The 27,741-nt window shown below is 36.8% G+C and overlaps 1 protein-coding gene across 3 annotated transcripts; it reads right to left on the reverse strand.

The window, feature by feature from the left end:
- LOC126999908 (uncharacterized) lies at positions 1–27,575 on the reverse strand. 3 transcript variants are annotated; one of them, XM_050863061.1, is made up of 26 exons: positions 27,504–27,575; positions 23,698–23,852; positions 22,992–23,208; positions 21,982–22,178; positions 21,596–21,818; positions 20,788–20,983; positions 18,623–18,789; positions 18,105–18,192; positions 16,527–16,627; positions 16,234–16,284; positions 14,441–14,515; positions 14,113–14,194; positions 11,672–11,883; positions 11,356–11,556; positions 10,927–11,127; positions 10,198–10,394; positions 9,738–9,929; positions 8,532–8,670; positions 8,017–8,136; positions 5,703–5,831; positions 5,266–5,415; positions 4,387–4,527; positions 3,132–3,334; positions 2,501–2,762; positions 1,837–2,006; positions 1–1,250 (listed from the first exon to the last, which is right to left on the reverse strand). In XM_050863061.1, the coding sequence occupies exons 2-26, from the start codon at positions 23,835–23,837 to the stop codon at positions 1,067–1,069; spliced, it is 4,038 nt and encodes a 1,345-aa protein (XP_050719018.1). In that variant the 5' UTR covers positions 23,838–23,852; positions 27,504–27,575; the 3' UTR covers positions 1–1,066. The 3 variants fall into 3 exon arrangements, with proteins under 3 accessions (XP_050719018.1, XP_050719015.1, XP_050719016.1); XM_050863058.1 differs by lacking the exon at positions 27,504–27,575 and adding an exon at positions 26,315–26,473; XM_050863059.1 differs by lacking the exon at positions 27,504–27,575 and adding an exon at positions 26,315–26,460 and having other exon boundaries at positions 23,698–23,848.
- Positions 27,576–27,741: the final 166 nt, after the last annotated feature.

The following is a 27,741-nucleotide window of genomic DNA, read 5'->3' on the forward strand; positions in this document are numbered from 1 at the left end:
TAAAATCTGCCAACACTTCTTTATTTGACAATGTTGTAAGTGCTAATATTTCTGGTAGAAGAATGAGGATGGGTATGGTTTGAACTGATACTTCGTGCTGCATTTTTGTAATACTGAATATACTGCTTTTCCAGTCGGTCCTTGCAAATACAACTAGAAAATGGGTATTTCATTTATTGAAGGGAGACCAATGCTGTGCTGTATTTTTGTGATATCTAAATATCAAACAGGTGCTTCACTGTCTTTACAACTGGAAGTTAGAATTTCATAAGATTTTGCAGTTAACATTAATTTTACATTACAATAAAATTATTTCTTCAACAAATTATATTAAAAGCTGCTTCCTCATTTGCTCTATCAAAAGTTCAGTTTAGCAAGCTTCTTAACATAAGGCATTTTTAAGATATTATAACTATTAATTATTACTACTGTGTATGCTGCATTCCATTTATAAAAGTGGTTTTGTCATTGTATTTATATTACAGGAATTTTATTACATTATTGTAATTATACAAAAAACAAAACAAATAAAAACACATTTATTTGATGTAAAAAAAACTACATTAAAACGCTAAGCAAATGTACTCCAAAATCATTAAATACTCGCTGTCTAAAAAAAATAAAAATAAAAAATAAAAAAATAAAAATAAAAATATCCTGACTTGCACTATTTTTTTTTTTTTTTCATGGTAGTGTTGAGGCAGGATTCTTAAAAGTACTAAAAATGTGATGTAAGTTAAAATGTCTGGTTGCCATGCTTGCTGTTTATAAAACTAATTATTTTACATTTTTTTGTTTGACAATGACTATGCCTATGCCAGTCACTGAGCTAATGAAGTTCATGGTTAATGTTTATGATCAAAATAACACCAAAAGAAACTGATGAACACAAATCTACAGCTGAACTCAGTCTTCATCACAAGTAAAATATTTCTGGTTCCTTTGAATTCGGTTGACACTTTATGAAACTTGAAATTAGTTTGGAAGTGAAAGTTGAACACTTAATCTGCAATACAATGTATATAATATATATCAATGGAAGTTAGTGTTATTTTGACAATTATTTCTACAGTTGTGTAATCTGTGTAGAAAATTCCTGTAACTTTCCATTTATATCCTTATGCATCCCTGACTTATGAAATGTTGTGATGATTTCTTGTTTTAGATGACTAAGATTAAGAAGAGATGAGCATGAAGGAACATTCAATAGGGTTGAGAAAAGCATCTCCCAGAGATCCTTTTTCCAGTACCTGAAATAAACATAAGCAAACATTAATTAATCACCACCAATGATCCTGTTTACTGCAGACATGATATGGGGATTCAGAAAAGGAATGCGACCATTTCATGGTGTATTAAAAAAAATAATAATAATAATAAATAAATAAATAAATAAAAAATAAATAAATAAATAAAAATAAATGAATATATAAATGAATAAATAAAAATCTGTTCCAACCCGAACTGACTATAATTGGGAATTCAGTGGTGTAGTGGTTGGCTCGATTAGCTTACAACCAAGAGATCTTTGGTTTGATCCCTGGGCAGTTTAAACAGATAGGCAGTCTCTTCACCTATCTGTCTCAGTACTAGGTATAAGTCTTGTGCTGTAACCTGCAGCCTGGGGTGGTGACCTTCTATATGTCATCTATCATACCATGTAAACTGTCTATGGCAACAGAATATAGCGATGTTTAGGTCTAAGGGGAAAGACCTTACTTATATTGGGATACCCAAAGGTGTTTAGAGGATAGATATCAGGCATCTTCCTGTATGTGTACCATTACTTTTAAAACCTTTAAGTTTATTGGAAGTAGCTAAAGAACTGTATCCTACCTCTTAAAGGCTCCTTTAATGCTCCACTGGCCAGCAGTTGTTTTCTTCACGTCCATATATGAGCCAAAGAGGAAAAGGTGAGCAATGGCTGCTGCTCCAAAGTAGTCAATCTGAAAAGTCCACGGTCGCTGTTCCATCATTTCGCAGCATGTGAACTTCTCAGTTGTAACCTATGGATGAAAAATGTAAGATATTAAATTAGTCTGCAAAATTGTTGGTTATATCTACCAAGAAATATTTCTTACTACTGATTGGATGGTGGTGTGAGGCAGCCTGTTTCCAAAAAAGTTGTTTAAGTTATTTTCTTCACATTGTGTCACTTTCTTCTCTCTTTAACTTACCAATGACATTACAAATGTAATATTAAAATTAAACAACAAATACTGAAGTGAATTTTGATTAAGGAAACTCATGAATGATGGTTAAATATGAATTATATGAGCAAAATGCCATTTGAAACTAATATTTCATGAAACAGTAAAGATAATGAAAAAAAAATTGAAGACTTAATTGACCTCATAGAGAAACATTTACACTGAAATTGATTTTACTTTGAATGTTACCTATAAAAGCTTATGATCATGATAATGTATGATGTTCTTTGTGCTGCAACACATTCACATAAAAAAGTAAACTATCAAAAACAAAATGATGTTAAACTTACAACTTCAGTAAATTTTGTTCCTTCTGGAAAAGCATTCATGTCAATGCTGCGACCAAAATCAATCAGTTTCAGATACACAGGGCCCCTTGAAAATATAGAGGTGGTGTCACATTCTATATTGATGGCTTGGACAAGGAAATTATCTGGTTTGATATCAGCATGGATGATGTTGCAACTGTGTACTGCTTCCAAAATCGACAGTATCTCTACCATGAAATACATGGCAATATCCTCAGGAAAGGTTTGGCCAACTCCACGGTATCTGAAATGATGTTTTTTCCAGTTGTATTAGAAAACTAACATGGAGTGCAAACATCAAAGTGAAAGCAGTAAGAAGTTGAGTGATATTAGGGTTAAGGGAGGGAATTCAGTATGAAAGTAAAGGCATAAGAGAAATATGGATTCACTTAAATACATAGATTGATGTCACTCATGTAGATCCAGACACAGATAAGCTCAATATATTTTTAAACTGTGGCAGAGTTCAATTTTCTAACCATATTTCCAGCATAATGTGGTACCTTAGTTATATTAGTGGTTACATTTATTCTAAGTGTCATACCATAGAGCAAAACAATTTCCACATATTTACTGAACTGAACATATACAAAATCCCTGCCAAGATTCTTACCTATTGATAGCATCTAAGAGAGTGCCATATTTATGGTATTGATTGGCAAGAACTGATCCATTGGAGAAGAAATAACCTCTGTCAACTTTCATTACGGCATCCAAGAAGATTTGGGAACACCGAGATGCTTTCAGGCGTTGTCTCAATTCATGGCAAATATAAAATTCCCAGGGGCATGCTGGTTTCTGTACTTTCAGAATGACCTGAAATAAAGGAAAAACATCCATCAGGTATCGATCTCCTTTTCATATTCAGTTGTTAATTATATAGAAATGAATATACAGTACAGTACACTCTCTATTTTGTGCAATTTTATTAAATAGAAGGCATTTGTTTTTTATTAGTTTTCACTCAGTTTGGTGTAATAGCTCAACAGTGATTTGTCGAATATATACTTCACTAAGTCAAGATTTAGAAAATAATCCAAAGTCTATATGCAAACTGTAGAATGTTTTACTCTTTGATTGATATTTGAGTTCCACAGGTATATTAAAAACTGATAAGCAAGCCTTGCAATAGGTACTCAAGGCATAAATGAAGTAATATTCAGAGGAAAGTCTAAATGAGCATACGATAAAGTCTCTCCTGTCATCCCCCACCATCACCACTTTTGTGCTCCCTTCTCCCCCTTCATATTTTCGGTCTACCTCCTCATAGGGTATTTGTTCTACAGCAATATGTTTCATGTGAAATCTGTTTTGTATTATGTTTACTATAAAACAGAAACTTGTGACTAATTTTAACAAACCTTGAAATTTGGTTGAGAAATTTTAGATAATTTAATTCTTTAACCCCTTCAACACGAGGACGCGTATACTGCATCCTTGTGTGCCCCATACCATATCCGAGGACGCGCATACTGCGCCCTGGTGCGCTTTATCCAATATACAAGTTATTTTATCTCTATATTTATGCTTACATCTCAAAACTATCAATTAATTTATGTTTCTTTATGTGCACCATTTAATTATGCATGTTTTCATATATAATACATGATGATTATGTTGAGTTTATGGCTGAAAACTTGTTATATTCAATAGCGACATTTGAAATTTGGCGCGCGCGGCGATCTCGGATACAGCGTGGGGCGCTATTTTGGCCTGGCCATAGTGAAGGGGTTAAACATACTTTGCTGACTTGTAGGTTGAAATATTTCTAGTAACTATGTTGAACGTGAGACACTGTACGTTCATAGTGTAACAGGGACAGTGGTTTATTTCTTTTTACATCCTAAGAATATAATTTGCATCCATACCTGCTGTTCATTATCCTCTTCAGTGTCATGGGACATCAGTGTCACATTAAGTGGATCCATAGTAATTGCTCTGTAGGCTTTTGCATATGCCCCCTCACCACACACTTTATAAATATGGAATATCTCCTTTCCCAGAGTGACCTGGAAAAAAGAAATTAAATACCAATATAAAATACAACATTTTTTTACAATATAAAAGGCAGCTCAAAAAAAAAAAAAAAAAAAAAAAAGACCAGCCCTGCTCCTGCAAATAATGGGTAGGAGGAGTCTCCAAAATGGAGAATCAAATTTGGTTGGAAAGGCGTCTTAACACTCTCCTCTTGAGTGTTTTTAAGTCGTAGAAAGGAGAAAATACGGAGGAAGAATGGCCGTTCCAGAGTTTAACAATGAAAAAGTTAAAACAATAAAGATACTGGTTAATATTTGTATTAGGAATTCGGAGAGCACAGGGATGAGCTAAAGTAAAAAGTTATGCCCAGTGGGGCCATGTGAATGGAGGAAGCATGCAGTTAGCAAGTTTAGAAGAGTAGCATGAAGATACTGATATAGGACAGAAAGGAAAGAAGAGGGGCTAATGAATTGTGCTATCAAAGAATAGTAGAAAAGCTTCTGGAAAATTGTGTGAAGTTAAGAAGCAGACTGAAAGATAATTATGAAATTTCAGATTAGGATTTTTTAAAGTATTTAGAAAGGCGAGAATGTAAAGTTATAACTCTATTTTGAAGGATTAGAGTCATCACCCTTCTTGGGCACAGATTACATGTAAGTATACTGCCAGCAGGAAGGACAGATGGATGTGAAATGCAGAAGGAAACAAGGCTCTGAGGGAGCTATAATTGTCTTCCCCATTCACATGGCCAAGAAACCTTTATTACGTACCTGCAGCTTGGCCTTCAAGCAGGGCATGCTTCCTGTGACTGCCACATATCCACCACGCTTTTTAAGAGGCAATTCCAAATTTGAGAGAATTTTCTCTATAATGTTCTCATCAAAGGGGTTGATATTCTTGGGAAACTCACACTTTTTTTCCTGTTGAAATAAATGAAAATGCATATGTAAGTTTGTGCACATTCATACTCATACACAGAGGAATACAAAATCATAATGAAAAGAAGACTTAAAAGAGAGCAAGGTGAAGCTAGGGAAAAGAACATTGTGAGATCAGAGAAGCAAATGTTTTTTGAAGAGTGAGACATGGAATTGAAGAAGCTCTGGAAAGTGTTGCAATGATACCAACCTTTTTCTATGAAGTTTGCCTTAACATTACTTTAATACAAATCAACTCTTTCCCATGAAAAAAAAACTAAACAAATTACCTGTACATGAGATAATTCAATTTTCTTGTCTTCAGCATCTTCGGGTGGTAAAATCATATCCTTGAGATCCCAAACCATCTCAGCTGCTAAACCACTGAATTGTCCTGCATGACCTTTGGACAGGGGTTGCTGTTGTGGGAAATTAGCAATAAAATAATAATCTATAATCTAAATATATATTAGTATATGCTATCATTAATTTTGAAGTTTTAAACAATATTTTTGGGTCACTATCAGTAGGGGATGATTATATCTAAAATCTGGGAATAGCACATAAACCAGCCACAAAGCAATAAATACCTCTTCCCTTACATTTCCTAGAAGTGTCCTTCAGAACTGATCAAGATCAATCTCTCAGTGTGTATATTGCAGGGGTGGGTCAAATACAATTGTATTTGTATTTGAATTGTATTTAAATACAATTTTAATGTATTTGTATCTGTATTTTGGCATCCAGAGAAAAAAGTATTTTGTATTTGTATTTGTATTTTGGCACCCAGAGAAAAAAGTATTTTGTACTTGTATTTGTAATTTGGCACCCAGAAAAAAGGTATTTTGTACTTGTATTTGTATTTTGGCACCAAGAAAAAAAAAAGTATTTTGTATTTGTATTTATATTTAAGAGTCAAAACCATTTGAGGAGGATAATTACTGTTAAGGAAATAGAAAAAGAAGTAATGTTAAGCTGCATTAAGGTGGAGGAGGAAACAGATTAAGGTTGAAGGCGAAGGAGGAAAGGGAAAGATTAACGGTGGGGAGTAAGGAGGAAATTAACATCAGGTCACATGGAGGAGGAGTGTAGGAACTAGGAAGTGATTAAGGTAATAAGATAATTAATGTTGGAGTAGGAGTAGGAGAGGATTTAGGTAGTTACTGAGGGATGGGGCGGCTCAGAAGAAGGATCCGCCCGCAAAAATGTGTGAAGTCATGGAAATGGGAGGCGTATGGGATAAGATGTGAGTGAAGACGACAAGAGAGACAGTAAACCGATCTACTGCTTTAACTTGGCAAGGCATGGATGCCATGTAAGAAAATGCAAAAGGAAAAGGTTTCGAAGATTGTGGACCTAATTACTTCCGAGTCAACTCAGTCGACCTTGAAGAAGAATACATTTCAAGAGAGTGAGACTTTCGTCTTTTCGGCTGGCATGAGTGCAAAACGACCTTGTCTTATTGCCTACATGCCTCCAGCTGGGCAAATGATGGCAAGTGCATCAACAAATGACACTACAGTGGTGAAGGCAGAACTTGAAATGTACCTAGAAGAAGGTGTTCTGCCTTTTGATGTCAATCCACTGAGGTACTGGCGTGATGCAAAAAGCTTCAAAATTTTGAAGCACTGCCAAGAATATTCTAGGGTGCTGTGCAATGTCGGCACCATCTGAGAGGGTGTTTAGTAAGGCCGGCAATTTTTACACTCCTGAGCGAGCAAGACTCAGCCCGGAAACCTTCCGGGCATTAATGATGATAAATTGCAATTATGATATGTAAAGTGTAAACTTGTGAAAAAAATATCTTTATATTTTTTTGCATAATTTCAGGAGTATTTCTATTTGTATCTTTGAAATCTGGAATAGGAGAATTTGTATTTTTATTTGTATTTTTTGAACCAGTACTTGTATTTGTATTTGTATTTTTAGATTCATGAACAAAAGTATTTGTATTTGTATTTTTAAAATCATGAATAAAAGTATTTGTATTTGTATTATTGGAATCCCGAACAAAAGTATTTGTATTTGTATTTGACTTATAAAAAATCAGTATTTGATCCAACCCAGGTATATTGACAAATAATCATAGTAAAAATAAAAATAAAGTAATTTGTTAAATATCAAAGGGGAAGAAAACTGAGTTGAAACTTCCCAGCACATCCCAAAGTTTAGCCTGTCTCTGTGGTGACATGTTGCAATACCACCACACCATACATGACCCAGGTCTAAAATATGGCCAGTTTAGTTTATCCTCTCTCTGTCTCTCTCCCTCAGTGTGTGGTGGTAAAGAAGGCTAATAATGCAATATAGGACAAATATGGCAGTTCAATTTTTCCCTATTCTAGGGGAGTGGCAGAGATGGATGCCAGCCTTCACAAGTAGGTTTATTTGTAACCAAATCCACTCAGCAACAACAATATTTGTGAAAAAAAAAGCAGCTGCATGGTTATGAAAGGAGCATATCAATGTACATTTCATGCTGTTTTGCTAGTCTCTATTTGGTCTACTATTCAGTTACCCTTGTTGGTGGTTAGGGATAGTGTTGCTTCATGGTTTGAAAATTCTAAGCTAGTTAAAACATTCAGTGACAATCATAGAACTTACTGCAGCTCCAGAGGTATATGGCAAAGAATCTGCCAAGCTCTCCCCTCTTGATCTATCAGCTAAGTAGCCAGATTTGGTAAAGTCTCCAGGCTGAATAGGTGGCAGGGGTTCAGCAACAAACTGTAGAAACACATTTAAATTCATCATGAAACTGAAAAAAATATAATTATAATGCAACAGATATGCGTGAGTGTGAGTGTGTGTGTGTGTGTGTGTGAGAGAGAGAGAGAGAGAGAGAGAGAGAGAGAGAGAGAGAGAGAGAGAGAGAGCGAGAGCGAGGGAGAGAGAGAGTAAACACAATAATCAACTGTATAGTTTCTATTTACTGTGTTATTGTACTGTTAAAAAAAATTCTTTACAATATTGTCATTATTTCAGATTAATCTGCAAATACAGATAATCAATAAATCATAACATGAGTCTGACCTGCTAGTTTGGGAATCTGAAGGTTTAACTATAAAATAATAATTATTTTTGTTATACTTATTCAAAAGTAAAAATAAGTATTTTTTTACCTCTGGGTCAGGATGTGAGTGGTGACGAATGCGTGACATGTGAGCAGTACTACTTAAGGAGAAGTTACCAGGTTGGCTGATGCCATGCACCGAGTGGCCACGAGGAGTAGTACAGCACCCAGAGCTGCTTGAAGATGATCTGAAACAACAACCCTACTATCAGTTAACCTACTGTGCTAAAGAAGGCTGGCAAATCATTACCTCCTATTTTAATCCAAAATCTTTTCCTTCTGCCCATCTAAAGGTTCCCAGGCATTGTGGGCAACTTTATCATACGTCATCATCATTTATAGAGTATAATTTTTCACAGCTGCAATCTCTTGCTGACAGTTGGAAGTTGTATATGCAGTAAAACCAATTTAAGTCAGCCTTCTAAGTTAAAATAACAGATAACTCAGCATGATAAAATGTTAATAAAAACTATAATTTTTTAAAAATTTGAGCAAGTGCTGGAGAAATCAGAAAAATTACAATGAAATGCCATATAACTAATGGTCATATAATGGGAGTTTCCTGTATCTGTTTCTGTCAACAGACAAGCAAAAGTTGTAGAAACCATTGACAACTCCAAATTTTCATAGAGAAACCATTTACATCAAATAGGGTGAGGTGGACAAACATGAGGGAATTCATGAGTCGTACAGCTAGTGGACGTTAAATGTTATTGTAGAGCCTGGTTACATTTGATGAGCATAGAAAACCACCTAATAATTACGAGTTAAAACACTGTCATCACTTGCAGAATTGGAAGTCCAAACAATCTAAACTGATACCTCAAAGGAAGCCCACAGCCTAAGGATTACTTTAGGCATTTGGGTTTGAGTCTTGGTGCAAAGCCAGATTTTTAAGAAATTTACTTATTGAATTGTACGGGCCGTGAACATCTCGGGTACGAGCCGTGACCCACTGGTCACAAGCTGTACAGCGATTGAAAAAAATAAATAAAAAATAAATAAATAAATAAATAAATAAATAAATAAATAAATAAATAAATAAATAGATGAAAAATAAAACCTTCCTAAGGAAAAAAACTATTATCTGGGGAAGCTCAACAGATACTCAAAGAGGAAGCCCATTTCCTGAGGAGTATTATGCACTCTTTGTTTTACCTGTTAGGGCAAATAAAGATTTTTAATGAATATTTTCCCACTAGTAATACGGGTTGTGTCCACCTCACCCTAATCATTAAAAAAAAATATTCTGCACCTGAATTCTCGTGATGCTTCCATTATAGGAGAAAGAGCAGCTTCTGGTTCATGAAGATACTGTGAAGTGGCAGAACTGAGGGATGCAGAATGAGCCTTTGTGGTTGATGGAGGCGGCATTAATTCTACATTATTGCCATTTTTCTTTGGTGACTCACTGCTTTTTTCTTCATCTTCTATTAGTGGATAGTGACTGAAAGAAGGAGGATTATATATATTATATTTACTTGTAGAAGGGCAACAGTAATCTGAATCAGAAAAAAAACTTATGGTTCAAGAGCAACACAACATGACAAAGAATGCAAAAAGCTGGAGAGAGAGAGAGAGAGAGAGAGAGAGAGAGAGAGAGAGAGAGAGAGAGAGAGAGAGAGAGAGAGAGAGAGAGAGAGAGAGAGAGAGAGAGAGAGAGAGAGAGAGAGAGAGAGAGAGAGAGAGAGAGAAAAAAAAATAAGGGTTCTTACTTATTTGATGTTCCAGTGGCTATGGAATAATTATCCTTAGTGGATGGTGACTTTGCTACAGGTTCCATGGCCCAAGGGACTGGTGTGGACGCTACTTTGGCCATGTGTGCGAAAGTTTCAATATTGTTGGGCATCTTGATGGTAAAATCTTCTAGATGCCTACCATCTAGAGGCACAAAATCATCCAGGTCTTCATTCTTCAAATCAAAAGCGTTTCACAAATAAGTTTAAGAGCAAAAGATGCAAAATATTTACAATTTCAGGTTTATGTAATCCAGTGAAGGGTTATGGAAAACCTCAAGAAAAAATCAAGTGCTGGTGCAGTGTGATCAAGGTGAGTCACCACCATACAATACTGAATGCAGCTAAAGGGAGGATGTTGCTCACCATATTGAATAACTTTACAAAACCAAGAAAACAATTGTTACATTAACAGACACAGACTACTATCATAATTATTATTATACAATTGGAGCAGAGGAATTGCCAATTTAACTGAATTTCTGATTAAATGATGGTCTCCATCTCTCTCTCTCTCTCTCTCTCTCTCTCTCTCTCTCTCTCTCTCTCTCACACACACACAAAAACAAAAACAAAAAAATCAATAAATAAATATACTAAAAATCAATAAATAAAATAAAATCAATAAATAAAATTTAATAATGAAACAAATAAGAAGTAAATACGGTACATAAAATTTAAAAAAACTACGCATAATTATTTACTTACGTCATTGTCATTCCAATTAATCTCATTTGTTGCTTTGCTAATTTCATGATTCTCATGATCTTTTGGAATCGGAATATCTTTTGCAGGCACAAGGATTCCTGAAATGTGACGGGTTTCACAGGGCTGCTGAACCAGGCCTGAAGGGGGGCAGTTTTCATCTTGATTCTCAGGGTACTTTTCAATGTCATCCACTGTAGATACCTGGGAAAAAAGATTTAATTTAGTAAGCAAACCTTGCACAGAAAAGTTAGCATTCATAAGAAATCTTCATGTATGATTTTACAGTGCACTTTTGTGATGGTATATATAGTGATGACTTTGTGATCCACAATTGGGAAGGTAAAGGAATGCATCAAAAGAGCCAATCAATGAGGGTCTATTAGAAATAAAATAGATAATATTAAGACATTGAAATGCAAAATAACTCACAATTATTTCAGGTCTTGCTGTTGTTGGTGTTGGTTCTGCTTCAGCTGCTGCTGCTTCTGTTACTGCCTTTTCCTTAAGTACTCTAGTTGGCTGTGGTATTCCACGGGTTTCCATTTTCTTCTTTGGACTTGCAGGATCACTAAAAATTGGGAAGGGAGTGGCACTGTTTCCTCCAACAAGTTGTTGTTTTTCATTGCCATCCTGAAATAAGCAAACCTGGTCAATGACGAACGCTCTTGGACCAGCACCAAAAACAGGTTCAGCAAGATTTAAATTTCAGCTACCTATACTTTTGCCACATGAATGCCTAACTTACCTCATGAATGGGAAATGTTGGAGCCCCATTTGATGTTCCTTCTGAGATTCCAACTCTATCTGTCATTGGCTGGGATGCTGACTGTGAGAGACTAGCAGAAAATATATCAATCATGATATTTGTAGCATCCCCAGTGGGGTCAATGAGGCTCAAACCTCTAGAATTTCCACTTGTGCTAAGGTTGCCACCATCTTGAGAGCCAGAACCAAGAGCTGAAATAAAGGCAATTAAACGCTACAACAAAACCTCTTAAACTGGTAACTACTACAACTGCAGTGCTAGACTCTTACCAAGGAAAACATTACCACCTATATTTTTTTTAAAATCTATACAAAATTACCACCTTTAAAGAAGTATGATTTATAGTTTACAACTGATGCTGCATTTTGACTCTTCATTTCTCTATTTATCAAAGAAATTAATAAACATTATAATAAGAACAAGAAGCACAGGATTACTGGCATACTTGGAAGGGAAGAAGTGAGAGGGACTATTAAGGGAAGGCAGAGCTAGGTCAACAGATAGGATCATGAGATGTGGAAATATGAGTAGGCTATGAGGAAAGAAGGGATGAAGAAACAGCATAATTCTTCAAACTAAGACCTATGCTTTAGACTCCGATAGAGAAAGGGGGATGTAAGGAGTCACAAGAGAAACTAGCTATTTGAGATGGGAATAAGGACTAGCAAGACAGGATGGAATGAGTAATGAGAATGAGTGCAAGTGTGACATGGATGACTGATAATAAGCTATTTAACCCCTTCACGACGGCCGGGCCAAAACAGCGCCCCGCGCTGTATCCGAGATCACCACATGCGCCAAATTTCAAATGTCGCTATTGAATACAGTAATCCCTCGCCATATCGTGGTTCACTTATCGCGGTCTCGCGGATTTTTAAATCGTAAATATTTTGTTTCATATCACGGGATTTTGCGGTATAGAGGTATTTTAATATATTTATTATTTTACTTATTTTGCAGTAAAAGAAGCATTTCCTAGCCTAAAAAATTGTAAAAAATTTAAAAAAGTAAAGAAAATATTAATAAGAACATATTAAAAGAATACTGGATTGAAATAAAATAAGTAGTGTACAGCAGATGAGTAGACAAAGACTTGTACGTATGGAAAATGAAGCTACAGCCGCTTACGCTTGAGCTAGTCTGCCCACCTGTGATCGTACACGGCACACTATTGGCTGATGGATGGGAGGCGACCAATCAGAGCACCGTGTTCTGTATCCTGGGCGCTGATTGGCTCAGCGACCGTAGCATTTGTTGGTTCGTGAGTGGTTAGCTCGGAGACAAAGGGAGAGTGTGTTACAGCTTGCTACCGTTAAATGCTCGAGAACTTGGCAGTGAGGACTCAGACAGGATGAGGCAATGACTACACTTGAACAAGACAAGTCCTAAACTTGCTCAACATGATTACTCCAAGCTTATCTAGCTTCGTGGAACTCTTTGCGATGCTGGAATAAACACATGGAGAGCTACTAAACCGAATAGCTGATACACTCTTCTTCTTCTTCTTGTGACCACAACTTACCGACCACACGAGTAACCGACATGTTTTTGACTGAGTTTCTGACTAGAATTTTGATGAGTTTCCTGTGAAATGTAGCCGACTTTGAATCTCTCGAGAAACTAGTGGTTGAGTGACCTTGTTCACATGGGCTGAGGCGAGATTCACAGAGATATGTGTGCTTATATAAATAATATATATAAAATATATAAATAATAAAATAAATATAAGGTCGCTACTTCGCTGATTTTCGCCTATCGCGGGGGGTTCTGGAACCTAACCCCTGCGATAAACGAAGGATTACTGTTTAACAAGTTTTCAGCCATAAACTCAACATAATCATCATGTATTATATATGAAAACACGCAGAATTAAATGGTGCACATAAAGAAACTCACTACGGCCGGGCCAAAACAGTGCCCCGCGCCGTATCCGGGATTGCCGCGCGCGCTAAATTTCAAATATCGCTATTGAATATAATGTTTTCAGCCATAAACTCAACTTAATCATCATGTATTATATATGAAAACATGCAGAATTAAAGGGGGCACATAAAGAAACAAAATAATTGATAATTTTGAGATGTAAGCATAAATATAGATAAAATAACTTGTATAATGGCTAAAGTGAGCCAGGACGCAGTATGCGCGTCCTCGGATATTGTATGGGGCACACAAGGGCGCAGAATACGCATCCTCATGTTGAAGGGGTTAATGACCTGGTGGATTGGGGAAAACTTAGTCTTTTGAGGTGCTTTGAGTACGTGACAACATTACAGAATGGTAGGTTTACGAAGAGGGTGTATGAATGCAATAAAGAAGATTGTGATAACTAATGTGATGCTGGTACGTCTCAATACCAACACTTACAATAAATGATATAATTTCAACAATAATGTAAAAATGAAAAGCAGAATACTAACTGATAGCTGGGGATTTGCTGCTGCTGACGGATGACTCTCTGCTGCACCCAATGTTTGGTGGTTGCTCATTTTCATCAAGAAGCTAAAAATAGAAGCACTGATCAGTTATGATCACATTAATATTTCTTGTAAATACATCTTTTATATATGAAAGGAATTTAAAAATATAAATGCTCCTTATTACAAAATATATAGGTAAGATTCACAAAGGAGCTAGTGTAAAAGCAATGACCAGTTATGTCTACATTCCAATTTCATTTATTTAATTATTTTTCACATATGAAAAATTTGAAATATGTATGCAAAAACACACAGAAAAAATACTCACATGCAATACACTGGTAGATGCATTGACAGATTTGTTGATGGAAAGCCAGCTATCCTGGTATATGACACTGCCAGACTGGAAATAAATAAATAAATAAATAAATAAATAAATCACCGAGAAATTTCTATTCCTAGTGTTAAATGAGGCATATAGTGCTCAAGGGGCGAACAAGTCAATTACCTAGTTTTGAGCTACAGGCCTTCAAAGTCAAGCATAGCAAGAAGGTAAAGGTAAAGTTGGGGGTATACGCTGTAGCAGCGTGTGGCCTTGGTGCTCATCTCCGTAACATTGGCCCTTGAGCCTGTGGTGGGAGGGAGCCCATTACCCCGGGACACAGGGCCAGTGTGACATCTGGGTTAACACAGTTTACCTTCCCAGGTTTCCCCAGGTACCCATTTATTGACCAGCCCGTGAGGGAGGACGAACAGCTGGCTGAGCTGCATGCCGACTGCCTGGGCCGAGATTCGAACCCAGGCATGCTGACCACTAGACCACGGAGGTGTGAAACACACACATAGCAATATCATCATACATCAATAGAAAGTTTTCAGCTAGAGAAATTCAATGGAATCAGTGTTTGTGTGAAATTGTGTTAATCATTAGAAAACACACACGTAATTTTTTTTATTAATGCAGGTTTATCCGATTTAATCCAAATTCGGAAAATTAAAAGCACATGATGTAGCTAACAGCTAGTTTAAATTTCAAAACAAAATATCCATATTTAGGTGTTTTATGAGTGTTTTACTAGTCCTCTTCGCCCTTAGAGCTCTGATACACCCGACTTCATACGCTCTGCAGACAGGCAAAAACACACTACCCTCACCACCCTTCTACTGGGCCATAGAGACCGATTTCCCATTTTCCCATTCACAGAGGGTTGCACAGTGCTTCCATTTAGTGGAAACCGGCGAGAACTCAAAATCCGCCATGTTAACGTGTTCGCCCCTCGAGCTCTAGATGCTTCATATGCTAAAAATGCAATTAAAGAGACAGCATAGTTTGAAAAATGTGATCATCTAATCTGTTTTGTGTACACATCAAGGTGGGGAGACAAAGCCAGGTCAGAATGGAGGAATAAAAATAAAAACAAAATAAAGTAAAATAAAAAAACTCGAAAATAAAAAAATGAACACTTTTTATCACTGAAGTAGTGTTGCAGCAAGCTGGCATGACTAAGATGACATGTGAAATCATGAGTCACCACATACTGGCTACATAGTTAGGCAGTGTATCATTTAATAACATTGCTTGAAGTAAAATAATTGTTTCCCAAGCCTCGATGAAAATTTTACCTACAATGGCATAAAAAAAAGAAGTTGAGAAGGAAAGTTCTTTGAGAGCAACTAAATAACTTAGTACAATGTCTTTTGTGAAGAACAACAACAACAGAAAAAAGAGTATTCATGAAGAGGAAGTAGATATACATAGATGTGAAAAGTTAGCAGATGAAAGACAAAGTTCAGAGAATCTAAAAATAAGAAAAATTCCCTTGCAAAACGAGAAGCCAAAAAATGTTTGAAGATGTGTAAAACTGTGGGATGCTCCTAACACTGAATCAACAAAGACTGGGTTGCATGTGCAGTAGATATGCAAGTAATTGATGATATGCCAAATTCAGATAGTATGCTGAAATTTGAAAACATAGGATTCATGAGACTGATGGGTTAAATGTTCCACAAAACAGGCTGAGCTAACCAATCATGTTACTCATTGATTTGAAAGTATAGCCCCCCCCCCAAAAAAAAAGCCCTCTTAGCAGATTATGATAAGGGTTGTCATGCAATACTTACCTTTAATTCTTTCTTTTGAGATGCTATCTGTAGCTTTGGTGGTGCCTCATCCTGTAATACATTGAACATCATGGGTGCTTCCTTCCTTCTATGAATAATTTCTTTTAAAACCCAGGAAAACATCACACATATGGCCATAAAAAAAATAAAAAAAAAATAAAAATAAAGTATTTGAATTATATATATATATATATATATATATATATATATATATATATATATATATATATATATATATATATATATATATATATATATATAAATAAAAAGCAACAACTAATTAAATTACAAACCCTGGGTGCATGAAGTTGCTTTTCTTCGACTTTATCATGTAACAGTTTTTGAATCAACTCTTCCTGCTTCTTCAGCATCTCTCTCATTTGCTGAAGCTCATCTAGAAAAAGATATAACATTCTAAGGAAAACTGGATTTTTATATATTTTGACAGGAGGTTGATGGTGGAAGGGACAAGGGAGGGGGAAGTGAATAGTGTGAGAAAAGAGAGCTTGGGCAAGAGGGTGGGAGAGAATGAATGATTGTAGATAATGAAATTTAAATAATGTCATGATCAATTGTTATCACAAGAACACACTATCACCTAACACTGTGTACTTCACCACTAGGGCTTACATGAGGACAAGGGTGGGTGGATGGGAAAGGAGAAAATTTTAATGGAAATGGAAAGGGTAAGGAAGAGAGGGATTAGGGTAGTGTGAGGTGGGAGAACTTGGCTCCTGGAAACATATAGCATTCCTCCTCCCTCACCTTTTGTATCACAAAGATGCCAAAACATATGGGGGTTGGAAGCCATTGAGAAGCATCCTACTCAAAAAAACGCAAAACATTGACAGAGGTGGAAAGAAAAAAAAGGTTCTATCTAAGTGTTAATACATGCATTATCCAACAGTGCTATTTTTTATAATCAAACATAAATGGAGCCACTATAAAAACTGCCTGCGCCATGATGGACTTGGGCTGACCACCAGGCCCCTGAAGAAAGCCTACCGGCGCTACAGGCGAAGACGTAAAAAAAAAAAAAAAAAAAAAAAAAAAAAAAAAAACTGGCACAAGTCTAGTCACCTGCAAACCAGGTTAACTTGTACAGCCCCGCATTATTTTGAGTTTTTTTTTCACCTCAATCCCGAGCCCCTATCAAAAAAATTTTATTGCATAGATCATTGAAAATTATCTAAAAGTAAAGGGAAAAGGTATAACAACACTCATATCAGCTTATTTTTGTCTCTATGGGGGATGGTTATGGGGTGCGCTACGGTGCGTCCTCCTGCCCGGCCGCCAACCTCCCTCATCTTGAGCGCCACTCTGACGCTGTATTATTCTTGCTTTAGAGATGTTTGTAAGCAGTGTGATTGTCTCTTTGACTATGTACATGCACAACTGTGTAAAATTTATAGTAATAACTAAATACATACTACTTCTGTGTGTAAATTTATACCATACATTCACTTTTATTGTTGCATCTCTGTCGATCTTACTGTCAATCATTATTTTCTTGGTAAAATGTAAGAAACACAAAATGTTTTTGATATAGCCTAGTTAGCGTCCTTTTTCACTCATTTAGACCTGTACTTGGGTGTGCAGAGTTCACTATGGCTGTGGCTGGGTGTGGCGGGAGTCAGGCGACGCTCTCTCTCTCTCTGAGACAGAGAGAGCTACCACATGTCCAATTTGGAAACCCTTGGCTACCATACAAATTGCGTAAGTAAAGGGAGAAGTTGGTGTCGGCTATAGCCGACAGCGGGGCTGTACGGGTTAACGAACACCTACAGTAATAAGTACTGTGCTAGAATGCAATTACTCTGTTTTCATGGCCAGTCCCTGCACTCATTTCTCAAGTAGAAATAGATACTTACCTTCTTTCTCTTTCTTTTCTCTCTCTTTTTTTGCAAACTGTGCAGCTCTCAGCTCCTCAAAACTGAATTCTTCTGTTCCACAATATACCTGTTCAAAATAAAATCATGGTCAATCATATATCCATTCTCGTATCATTCACATATCGAACTATCTATATCTCCGATGCCCTTCTCCCTCAGGGGAACTTCCCTCCAGGGGGTGCCCTCGGCATGTGTCTCCATTTCTCCCTGTTCTAGCACATACTCTCAGCACACTCAATCCTGCTACTTCCAACTCTCTCACTCCAGTACTCACTCACCCTATTGATCCACTTCACAAGTGCTCTTCCCCTGACACCCCCTCCCTCATACACTCTTCACAAATTCATGCTCACCCATTCTCATCATGTGTCCAAACCACACACACACACACACACACACACACACATATATATATATATATATATATATATATATATATATATATACATACTTTCAAACTTTTGCAGCTTCCACAAATGATACCTACTCAATCTTACCTTGTGCTTACAATACTGTGGCTGAACTTTAGGGTCAAATGGTTCAGGAATAAAGAGCTGAACATCCCAGCTGTCATATTCTTCCTTGTGCACAGATAGTACATTGCTTGCATGGGAAACTCTAACTTGACTTCTCCCCTTCTGAGATGCATTTTCATCTTCATGAACTGAAATATAAAGTAAGTATGATAGATATAACATTATATATATATATATATATATATATATATATATATATATATATATATATATCTATATATATATATATATATATATATATATATATAAATAATTCTTTTTAAACAATTGAATACCTATTGGGGTATGGCCTGGTTTTGAGTTCTTCAACAATTTCCTTTTTCAATAGTACTGCAAACTGAATTTTGTGCTCCTTCATAGTTACATCCAATTCTTCAAAGAACTATACTGCTACATACCCTGTATAGGTTAAAGCTAGAGCATAAGCTTGAATTTCCTAAATTGTAAATCTTATATTTTACTTGAAAATGATAGCTACTACTCTTTCACTGATGCTACACAATACCTATGTTCCATGCTTAATTTTTATTAACCCGTTAACGGTGGCGGGCCAAACTTGTGGCTTTACCGTGTAGCAGCGATGGGCCAAATTTGTGCCATGATATAAACCACCTAAAATAGACGATGCATAAACTGATCACAAATGCTTTGATATAAATTTTGAAATGGCTTGTGAGTGACGACTGTTTCTCATTTTTCTCGCTTAGAGGGACCATCAAGAAACATGATCCCCGCTGCTACCGGGTTAATCAAGAAACTAAGTCCATGTTCCTTCGTATCTTCAAGACCTTTAGGCCCGTACCAAGAGTCATGAAGGTCGAGCCGCGTACCTTCTCTTCAACAATGTAGGCACGGCCTCAGACCGTGCCTTCAATCCTTACCACAAGTCGCTCGGGAAGGTAAATGCACATACACACACTGCAGCCTACTTTTCACCTACCAGATATAATGCATGCACACACATACAAACACACAGTGCTATTCATGGAGATATAATACCTCCATGGTGCTATTACAGCCATAATAATCCGTTTCATTCCGTCTGTCCACTCGTGAACGTAGATGTGGCACCTACGCATTGTGAGTTTGTGATTGCGTGAAGATCATTTGAATGTTTGTGTATCCAAAAAATCCTCAAACTATCGTATATGAACCACAAACAGAAGATTTGCATCGATAACATACCATACAAGGACACGAAGAAACAACTTGTATATCAAACAGTATAGTTTGATCATACTCGAATGATCTATAGTCTTTCAGATACTCATATTTCATCTCATTAAGGGATATAAAGTGACATACGACTCTGCAAGTGTCTATACATAAGGAATTTTGATGTTGCATGTATAAATAACATGGGTAGCCTAATATATTTGAAATAGCCTAGCATCGCATTCAACAGTTATTATTTATTATTTCATGTTTTTATTCCATTATTAATCGTTGTTTGCATGCAGTAAATTATTTAGATGCCCTTTGTTTGCACTTGCAGAGCCAGATGTCTTGACTGAAATGATAAAGAATTTGAAAACCCCTAAATCGTTGGAGAATGTGAGCCACGAAGGTTCCCGCCTGCTGGCTGGTACCTCTGTGCTTTGAAGGCGCGTGCTGTTGTTGTAAACAAGACAACCATATTCGCTGCAACTATAATATATGACTTTCCAATTAGGGAAAATATTTTCTCAGGTTGTTTTAACTGAACTGCAACTATTTGTCACGCCAAATTTGGAAAATAAACATTTTTCCTCGAAGGTCTGAGGGAAGACACGGGGTAGACCTTGCCTACCCTTCGTCTCTCCCGCAGACCTTCGTTCCAAAAATGCTAGTGACTATAGGTACGCACCGTCCTTCCCTTCGATCTTCGTCGCTAAACCTTCGTGACTCTTGGTACAGGCCTTAAGGTCAGATGTGACCATCAGACAATGCTATGAACGCCTAACTCGTCCTTCTGACCTTGCTACGATCTACGGCATAATTTCAATATTCTCTGCTATTCAAGCAAATACGGTCAGGCAAATCCCCACTTGCACATTCACAATTACATTAAAATACAAAAATAAGAGCACATATACATACGCACACATATGCACTCATGAACATGCTCTAAACATGTAATCTCATACCTGAGAATTTTGGTATCTGATACTTGTCAATATCCTCTACAGGAACAATGTCTTTTGTTTTCAGGTGAACTTTGGCTTTGGTCCAATGGCTGGGTTTTCTAGTGTTCTCTCGGTTGCTTGAATGACCAATCCCCAGTGCACCTCTCTGTTTTTCCTCGGAAGGAGCACTGGATATAACTCCTTTTGAAGATGTATCCTAAGTTGAAATAAAAAGTACATGTGTAAATATTCTAAGAAATAAAATACAAATCTACTTGGTTAAAAGATATTTTCCTTATCATAGTTAAAATGACATGAACAAATGGAGAAATATCTTTAAAACCTAATTCTTAATCCTCAAGAGATAAAAGATTATATTGGGCGTGGATTGGTTTATTTTCCTTCTGCAAATGCACAACAATAGTTCACTACTGAGAACAAATTACTAGTACCACTGATGAAGGTGAAACAATGACTATTAAACTTCATACAGAGATGGGAAACGACCCCTCATCGAAAGGATTTTGACAGGGCATACCACACCAATTTTTTTTCAGCAAAGGAGATCTAAGGCAAAAGAAAAATATAAAAAAATCCCACTATGCACTGCTTCCAGAAAGAGGATGCAAGCCAGTCATATACACTGAAAAATACAGTAACTTTCTATCGCACAAGAACACGATATCATTGATACTTGATGTTTGAGGTGGTTACTTCTAACTAACATTTCCAGTATTATTTCATCTTGTTAGTCGTGACAAGACCAACCCTGTGCTGAACTTTGCATTAATAGGACTTGCATGTGCTAGCCTTGCTTCAATAAACTTACTTTCAGTATAGAAAATGCTGGACCACTGTTTTCTTTTGAAGCAAAATCCTGATGAAAACGACCAGCTGGACCAATCAATGTTGGTCCACTCCTGTTAACTGGGATACTTTGACCCTGGGACTTCAGGGTACCAAGTGCCACACGTTCTTGCTCTGCGTTGTTAACCTCTTGGTCCATTAATGTACCCTCTATAGTAGATCGAGCAATTCTAATTTGGAACTTCCTGGATATACAAAAAATAAAGAAAATAATAAGTCATTTCACATACTGAAAGCTTGTATCTCAGAGGACAAATAAATCTATAATAGAATTGTACAAGTACTTACCTATTTAACTTAATTTTTATAAGTGTGAAAGCAGAGACAGAGACACTCAGATTAACTTACTTGTGTGACTCGTGAAGGCTGGAGAGAGGTTTTGCTCCAACTTGGAAACCTTTCTCAAAAATTGCTTCAGTTTTCATGAAATTGCCAGCCTTTTCCATTTCCCAAGCCCAACTGATGTAAAAATCAGCCAGAGATAAACACAGACCCTTTGCCTCCATAGTCTGGTATATCTCAAGTGGATTTGGAGACAAGTTGGCCTGGAAAAGGAAAGAGAAGTGGTAAAGTGGGAACTGGTGCTACCTTCTTTCCAATCATAACACTCTATTATCTCTCTTCTTTCATGTTCTTCCTTTTGCATTGCAACCACATTAACTGATAACTCTATTACCTCTATTGTTTCACAGTTGAACACTACTCGCATGCGGATAGGGAGAATCCGTAATAGATCATAGCCAACACTATTATATACATATAAGCAAGACTTACATGAATCACCCCTTTAAGAAGAAATACCTCTATAAGTATAAGGCATTTTTTTCTTATCAATAACACCTTTAGACTTATCTTACTTCTATTCCTGTAGCCTACAGATTGGATAACCCTGTGGGAAATTGTGCTTTGGGTGACAAACTTTCCTTTGACGACTAAAATTCATTAATAACATCTCAGACAAGCTTTGCTCCCCAATCCTACAACTATCCTATTTCTGGGGGCCTTGCCTTCTCGAATACCCACCCTCCAAGCAACAGGTGAACCCCAATTTTCATACTTACTGACCCTGACTGTTAACGTGAGGAATAGTACCTAGCCCTACTACAAGCAAGTGGACTTTGCTTGATCATAAGAGTGCAGACTTTGCAAGGGGTCTGTGCAGCTCCTTAGGCAATAGCCCTGGTCCAGTCATTGATGAACTTGCATTACAATGAGGTGTTGTCACACGTCTACACAATTATGAATATGGGGTTCGAGAATAAATTCCTTAACATAGCTAAAAATTGTTTGATATAAATTATAAATATTTTAAAGCAACATTCTGTCAACAAGACTAAAGAACATTTAATTTAACTCACATATTTTATCCATATGTCCAGAAACCGTTGGTCATTCACATACTTCTCCCTAAGATCTTCACTGGAATACATGGCAATCAAACACTTTTCAATCAACTTGGTCAGCTTCCCCTCCTTGCCTCCTTTGGGATAATTCTGTTCAACCCAAAGGACATACTCATACCAGACCTCCAGAGGATCATCTCCAGAGTATGTGCGCAGTTTCTCCTCAAACTCACTGAAATTCATGAAAAAAACTCACCATGAGTATTATGAGTACTGGAGACTACAAGAGGCCACTCAGCCTCCACCTGGCAACTCCTGAGAACTAGTTTAAACTTTTCACAAGAACTTATTTGAATTACTCAACTGAAATATTATGGTACTCTGTTTCATGCCTTTTTAGAAAATGAAGTAAAGCTATTGTGCTCATTTGCTTGCTATAAACATAGGAATTGATCCTACAGTGTTGCCCTCACACACAGTTTTAAAATCCCTTCATTAAAGTCATCACCAAATGCAACAAAAAATAATTGAGAAACTAGAATTTTCCTTTTGTAACTTCATGTTGGTATTGAAAAAGTTACAAATTTGCTATCTACATAATTATATGGAAAACTTAACCTATAAGTACTCTACAGCCATGTAGTAAACACATTGTTATAATATAAAAAATTACGACTGATTTCTCAAGAGATCTATTTGTGTACTACTACAACACACTCACTGCCTGATGATGTTCAGTTTCTGTGCAGCATTATCACTAAGCACCACAGACAACACTGTGGCACTTCTGCCTTGTTTCAGTGGCTGAATGTTCTCCTTACTCTGCTCCCACTGACTTGACTCTTTGTCACTTTGCTCCATGACTGTTCACTCTTTCTGAAAAGAAAAGAAATCTGGCAATGAAAATAGATAATATTCTTGTAATATTGTTTTTTGTGAATGCACATGTCAGTATACGCATATTGTATTCTTACTGGTGAATTATTGATAACACTGGCCAACAGCAAATTTATTGCCTATTATTTTTTTAGCTGATTTAGAACAATTTTGATGTGCTAAATCCAAAGATCACATTGGTTTTGCTTAATCAGGTCAACTTTTTTATCTATCGCCACATTTTTTTTTTTTTTACACATACGGGTATTTTCTATTTATGAGGCAAAATTCTTTCTTATTTCTTTAAATAAACAAATTCTGAAAAGTTTACATGAGCCAATTTTTGACTAACTAGTATTTTTTTGTATTTTATTGGGACAACAGTCCAGGTTCACCAAGTATCCATGCTTTGTGCATGTGGGATAGTAGGGACAAAGCTCAGCATTACATGAAGAAGGACTGGCCTATACGGGAGGAACTGGTGCCTTGCAGAGCAAGGAACATCATAAACAACCCTTTGGTGGACAGAGACAGGATACTCTTCCCATCACTGCATATCAAGCTCAGCTTGATCAAACAGTTCATCAAAGCTCTGGACAAGGATGGTGGCTGCTTCACTTACTTATGCCACACTTTTCCAGGATTGACCATGGAGAAGTTGAAAGCTGGCATCTTTGACGATCCTCAACTCTGTCAGCTCATCAGAGATCCAGTTTGAAAACTCAATGAACGAAGTGGAGCTGGAAGCGTGGAAGGCTTTTGTTCTTGTCATGAAGAACTTTATTGGCAACAAGAAGGCCAGGAAATACTCAGAACTTGTCACCAATATGCTGATTGCTTTCAGAAATCTCGGATGCAACATGAGCATCAAAATCCATTACTTATTCTCACACATGGATCAGTTTCCTGAGAATTTGGGATCAATGAGCAACGAGCAGGGGGAGAGATTCCATCAAGACATGAAAGAGATGGAGACCAGGTATCAGGGACGCAGTCATGATGGCTGATTACTGTTGGACTCTGAAGAGACATTCCTACCGCTGAGCATTCAAGGAGTTCAAAGAAATGGAAGTTCATGCCCTGAATTTTGAACAATGATGACCTAATATCCAATTTACATGTACTTACCTTTATCAATGTCTACCTATTCAATGTACACTGATCAATTTTTGTAACATTTAATTAATGAATTGTGTTAGATTTTTTCTTTATCTTAATAACCAATTTCGGATGAAAAATATTAACAAAAATCAACCAAAAATGTCACAAAAATGTAATCAATTTAGTTATAAGATTTGATTTTTTAAAAATCAACTTAGTACAAAAACCTGACTTTATCGAGAGAAACGGGTGTCATTTTGCGGATTTAGTGGTGCAAATTTGTCCTAAATCAGTTGAAAAAACTTAAGATAACTAACAAAATTTTTATTTTTGTAACCCAGTGTAATAAGACCATGTTCTGAGACTAGGTCCATACTGTCAATTTATATATCTTCCCCCACAACTTGGAAACCTTTCTGAATATACAGGGTTAGGTTAATTGCTATTCATTTAGTTACGTTAAGTAGTCAGGATTTTAAAATTTTATAATACTTTATTATCAAGTTGCCCTTACTGAATGGAGTATAAACAGTGTCATATGAGCAAATTTTCTTACTTTCTTCTACCGTTACAACTTGTACTGGCAGATAGAATACCAAAAGATGCCAGTAAATGTCCCCATGTAGCACTGCCGTAAGTCAGAAGCATTTAATCAGAACTGGTTTGAGTGAGCCTGAAGAAAAATACACATAAATGCTGGTAAACATGTTAAAAAAAAAAAATGACCACAACAAAAAGTTACAGCATAGGTAGGTGTCGTGCACGAGAGTAACTGTTCACACATCACAAAGGGGCTCTGGTAAATTACTGAGGAGCTTGGTAAATAGCCCCTCTCTATCAAAAATTGGTAATATGACAAAAATAAAATTTGCTCAACTTTTCCTTTCTATTTTCACATTTATTTTGCCCCTGTGGGTACACTTTCCCCTTGGCTTACCTAGTATCTGTGGAAAGCAAGAAATCTTGTACTGACCCCACCTCGTAGAATGTGCCAACCCTTACAAGCCAGTGTACTTACCATACCTTGCCTGGAAAGTAGCTACTGAAACAACTCTTTGAAAGCATTACAAACGTTTGAAGTTCTTATCCTAAATTGGGAACCCAAGAATTTCTCACTATATTCTTCCGCCACTTTTTTTTTTCTTAAAGGGTTCCATTGCTGGTATCCCATGAGGTTTGGCTCTTAGAATATTGCTGAATATCAGGAATCTTCTGCGATGTTTAAACCTTTCACCGCTGACATTATTATTGTTTGAGGCTGTGTGCACCCCACGGCCACAGCACTGGCAGGCGGGGAGCAGATGACTCCACCCTTGCAGGGCTCTGTTCTAACCACTGTGAATACATGACACAATGCTTACCTATCATGGAACCTTTGATCACTGCGTGGCCAGCCACAACCACCTCGATCAGCACCACCACGACGACCACAACAACACCGCGATTTAAACTTTCGTGCCAAGATGGCGCATGCGCAGCGGCGGCTTGCACTGCTGCCAACCCGCCAGTGTTACCAGGCCCGAGGAAACCTTGCCCTACCCAACCAAGTTTTTCATTGGTACGTATTTTTTTTTAGGGGACCGTTTTTTTTAATATAGTTATTCATGTTTTGTCACTTAAAGAAATGAGCCAGGTTGTTTATATGAAATAAAATACAGAGTGGAGAAGGCCAAGGGGATACCATCACAAAGTTCATGGTTTACGCATTCAGAGCCACGCTACTCGATCCTCGATCGACAGAACGACTTTTTTGGTCAGCGTCAGTCGATAGAGTCGGCCTGTCGGCGGCACCATCTGCATGGGTCGTCACCACAGAGTTATAGCTAGAGTTATAACTCTTGTCACCCGACCTGGGCCGGGTGTTATACCGGTACGTGTCGATCGTAGGGTTTTTCCATAATCATCTCAGTATATATCATAAGTAATGCTGCACTCAATCTCACCCTCTCGATTTGTCTCTATGTGCCATTTGTTTCATCATCTGACCTATCGACCATCATATAATATAATTAATTGTCAGAATACCGACTCGCACAAAAAAGAGCACATCTGGTTCGCGGTGGTTTGGTAACAGTGACACCAGCCTCAAAGCTCCACGCTCAAAGAAAACCTCATCAATACTATGATTTATATATTCTCTCACTTATTTACCGTTACCAGGTTCTGTTGTATATAATACATATATGATGTGTATGAATCCTCTTGTTTCCCATGGTGATTGCATGGTCGTCTTTTGCAGGTATATACCTTATTATCTTAATTATTTTTTCTTTCTATAGCTATATATAGTAAAACGAATTATATAGTAGAATAAGAGTTAAAACAAGGGACACATACTTGCAGCAGACTGAGGATATATATAACATGAAAAGGTGACTGATCCCCATCCTCCCAAACTATATATATGCTTATAATATATATATATAGATCGAGGTACGCGAGTACCTACATATAGGTATATGTGTTGCCTTCAGCTTCGTTTCTCCGTTTTTATTATCTTGCTATCAAGTGTGCTTAATAGTTGTATAATCACACTCTGTATATACGTACTGCCGGGGGGTTGGAATGGCATGTTCCTCGATCCCTTCTCCCTTGTTGTTTACCTGCAACAATAAACTATCAATCATCAATCTATACCTATGTTGTTGGGGTTACGCAACACAAGGTTAAATTATTATGAAATTTATTCACATTCTTTTGGTAATGGTAGCGAGCTTATACTGAAGTTAAGTTTAACAAAGTTAAGTAACAATTATTATTGACAACTTATTATTCTTTTGTAATGGTA

This window comes from Eriocheir sinensis, chromosome 17 (genome assembly GCF_024679095.1).
Source record: "Eriocheir sinensis breed Jianghai 21 chromosome 17, ASM2467909v1, whole genome shotgun sequence".
In the NCBI taxonomy this organism is placed as follows: domain Eukaryota; kingdom Metazoa; phylum Arthropoda; class Malacostraca; order Decapoda; family Varunidae; genus Eriocheir; species Eriocheir sinensis.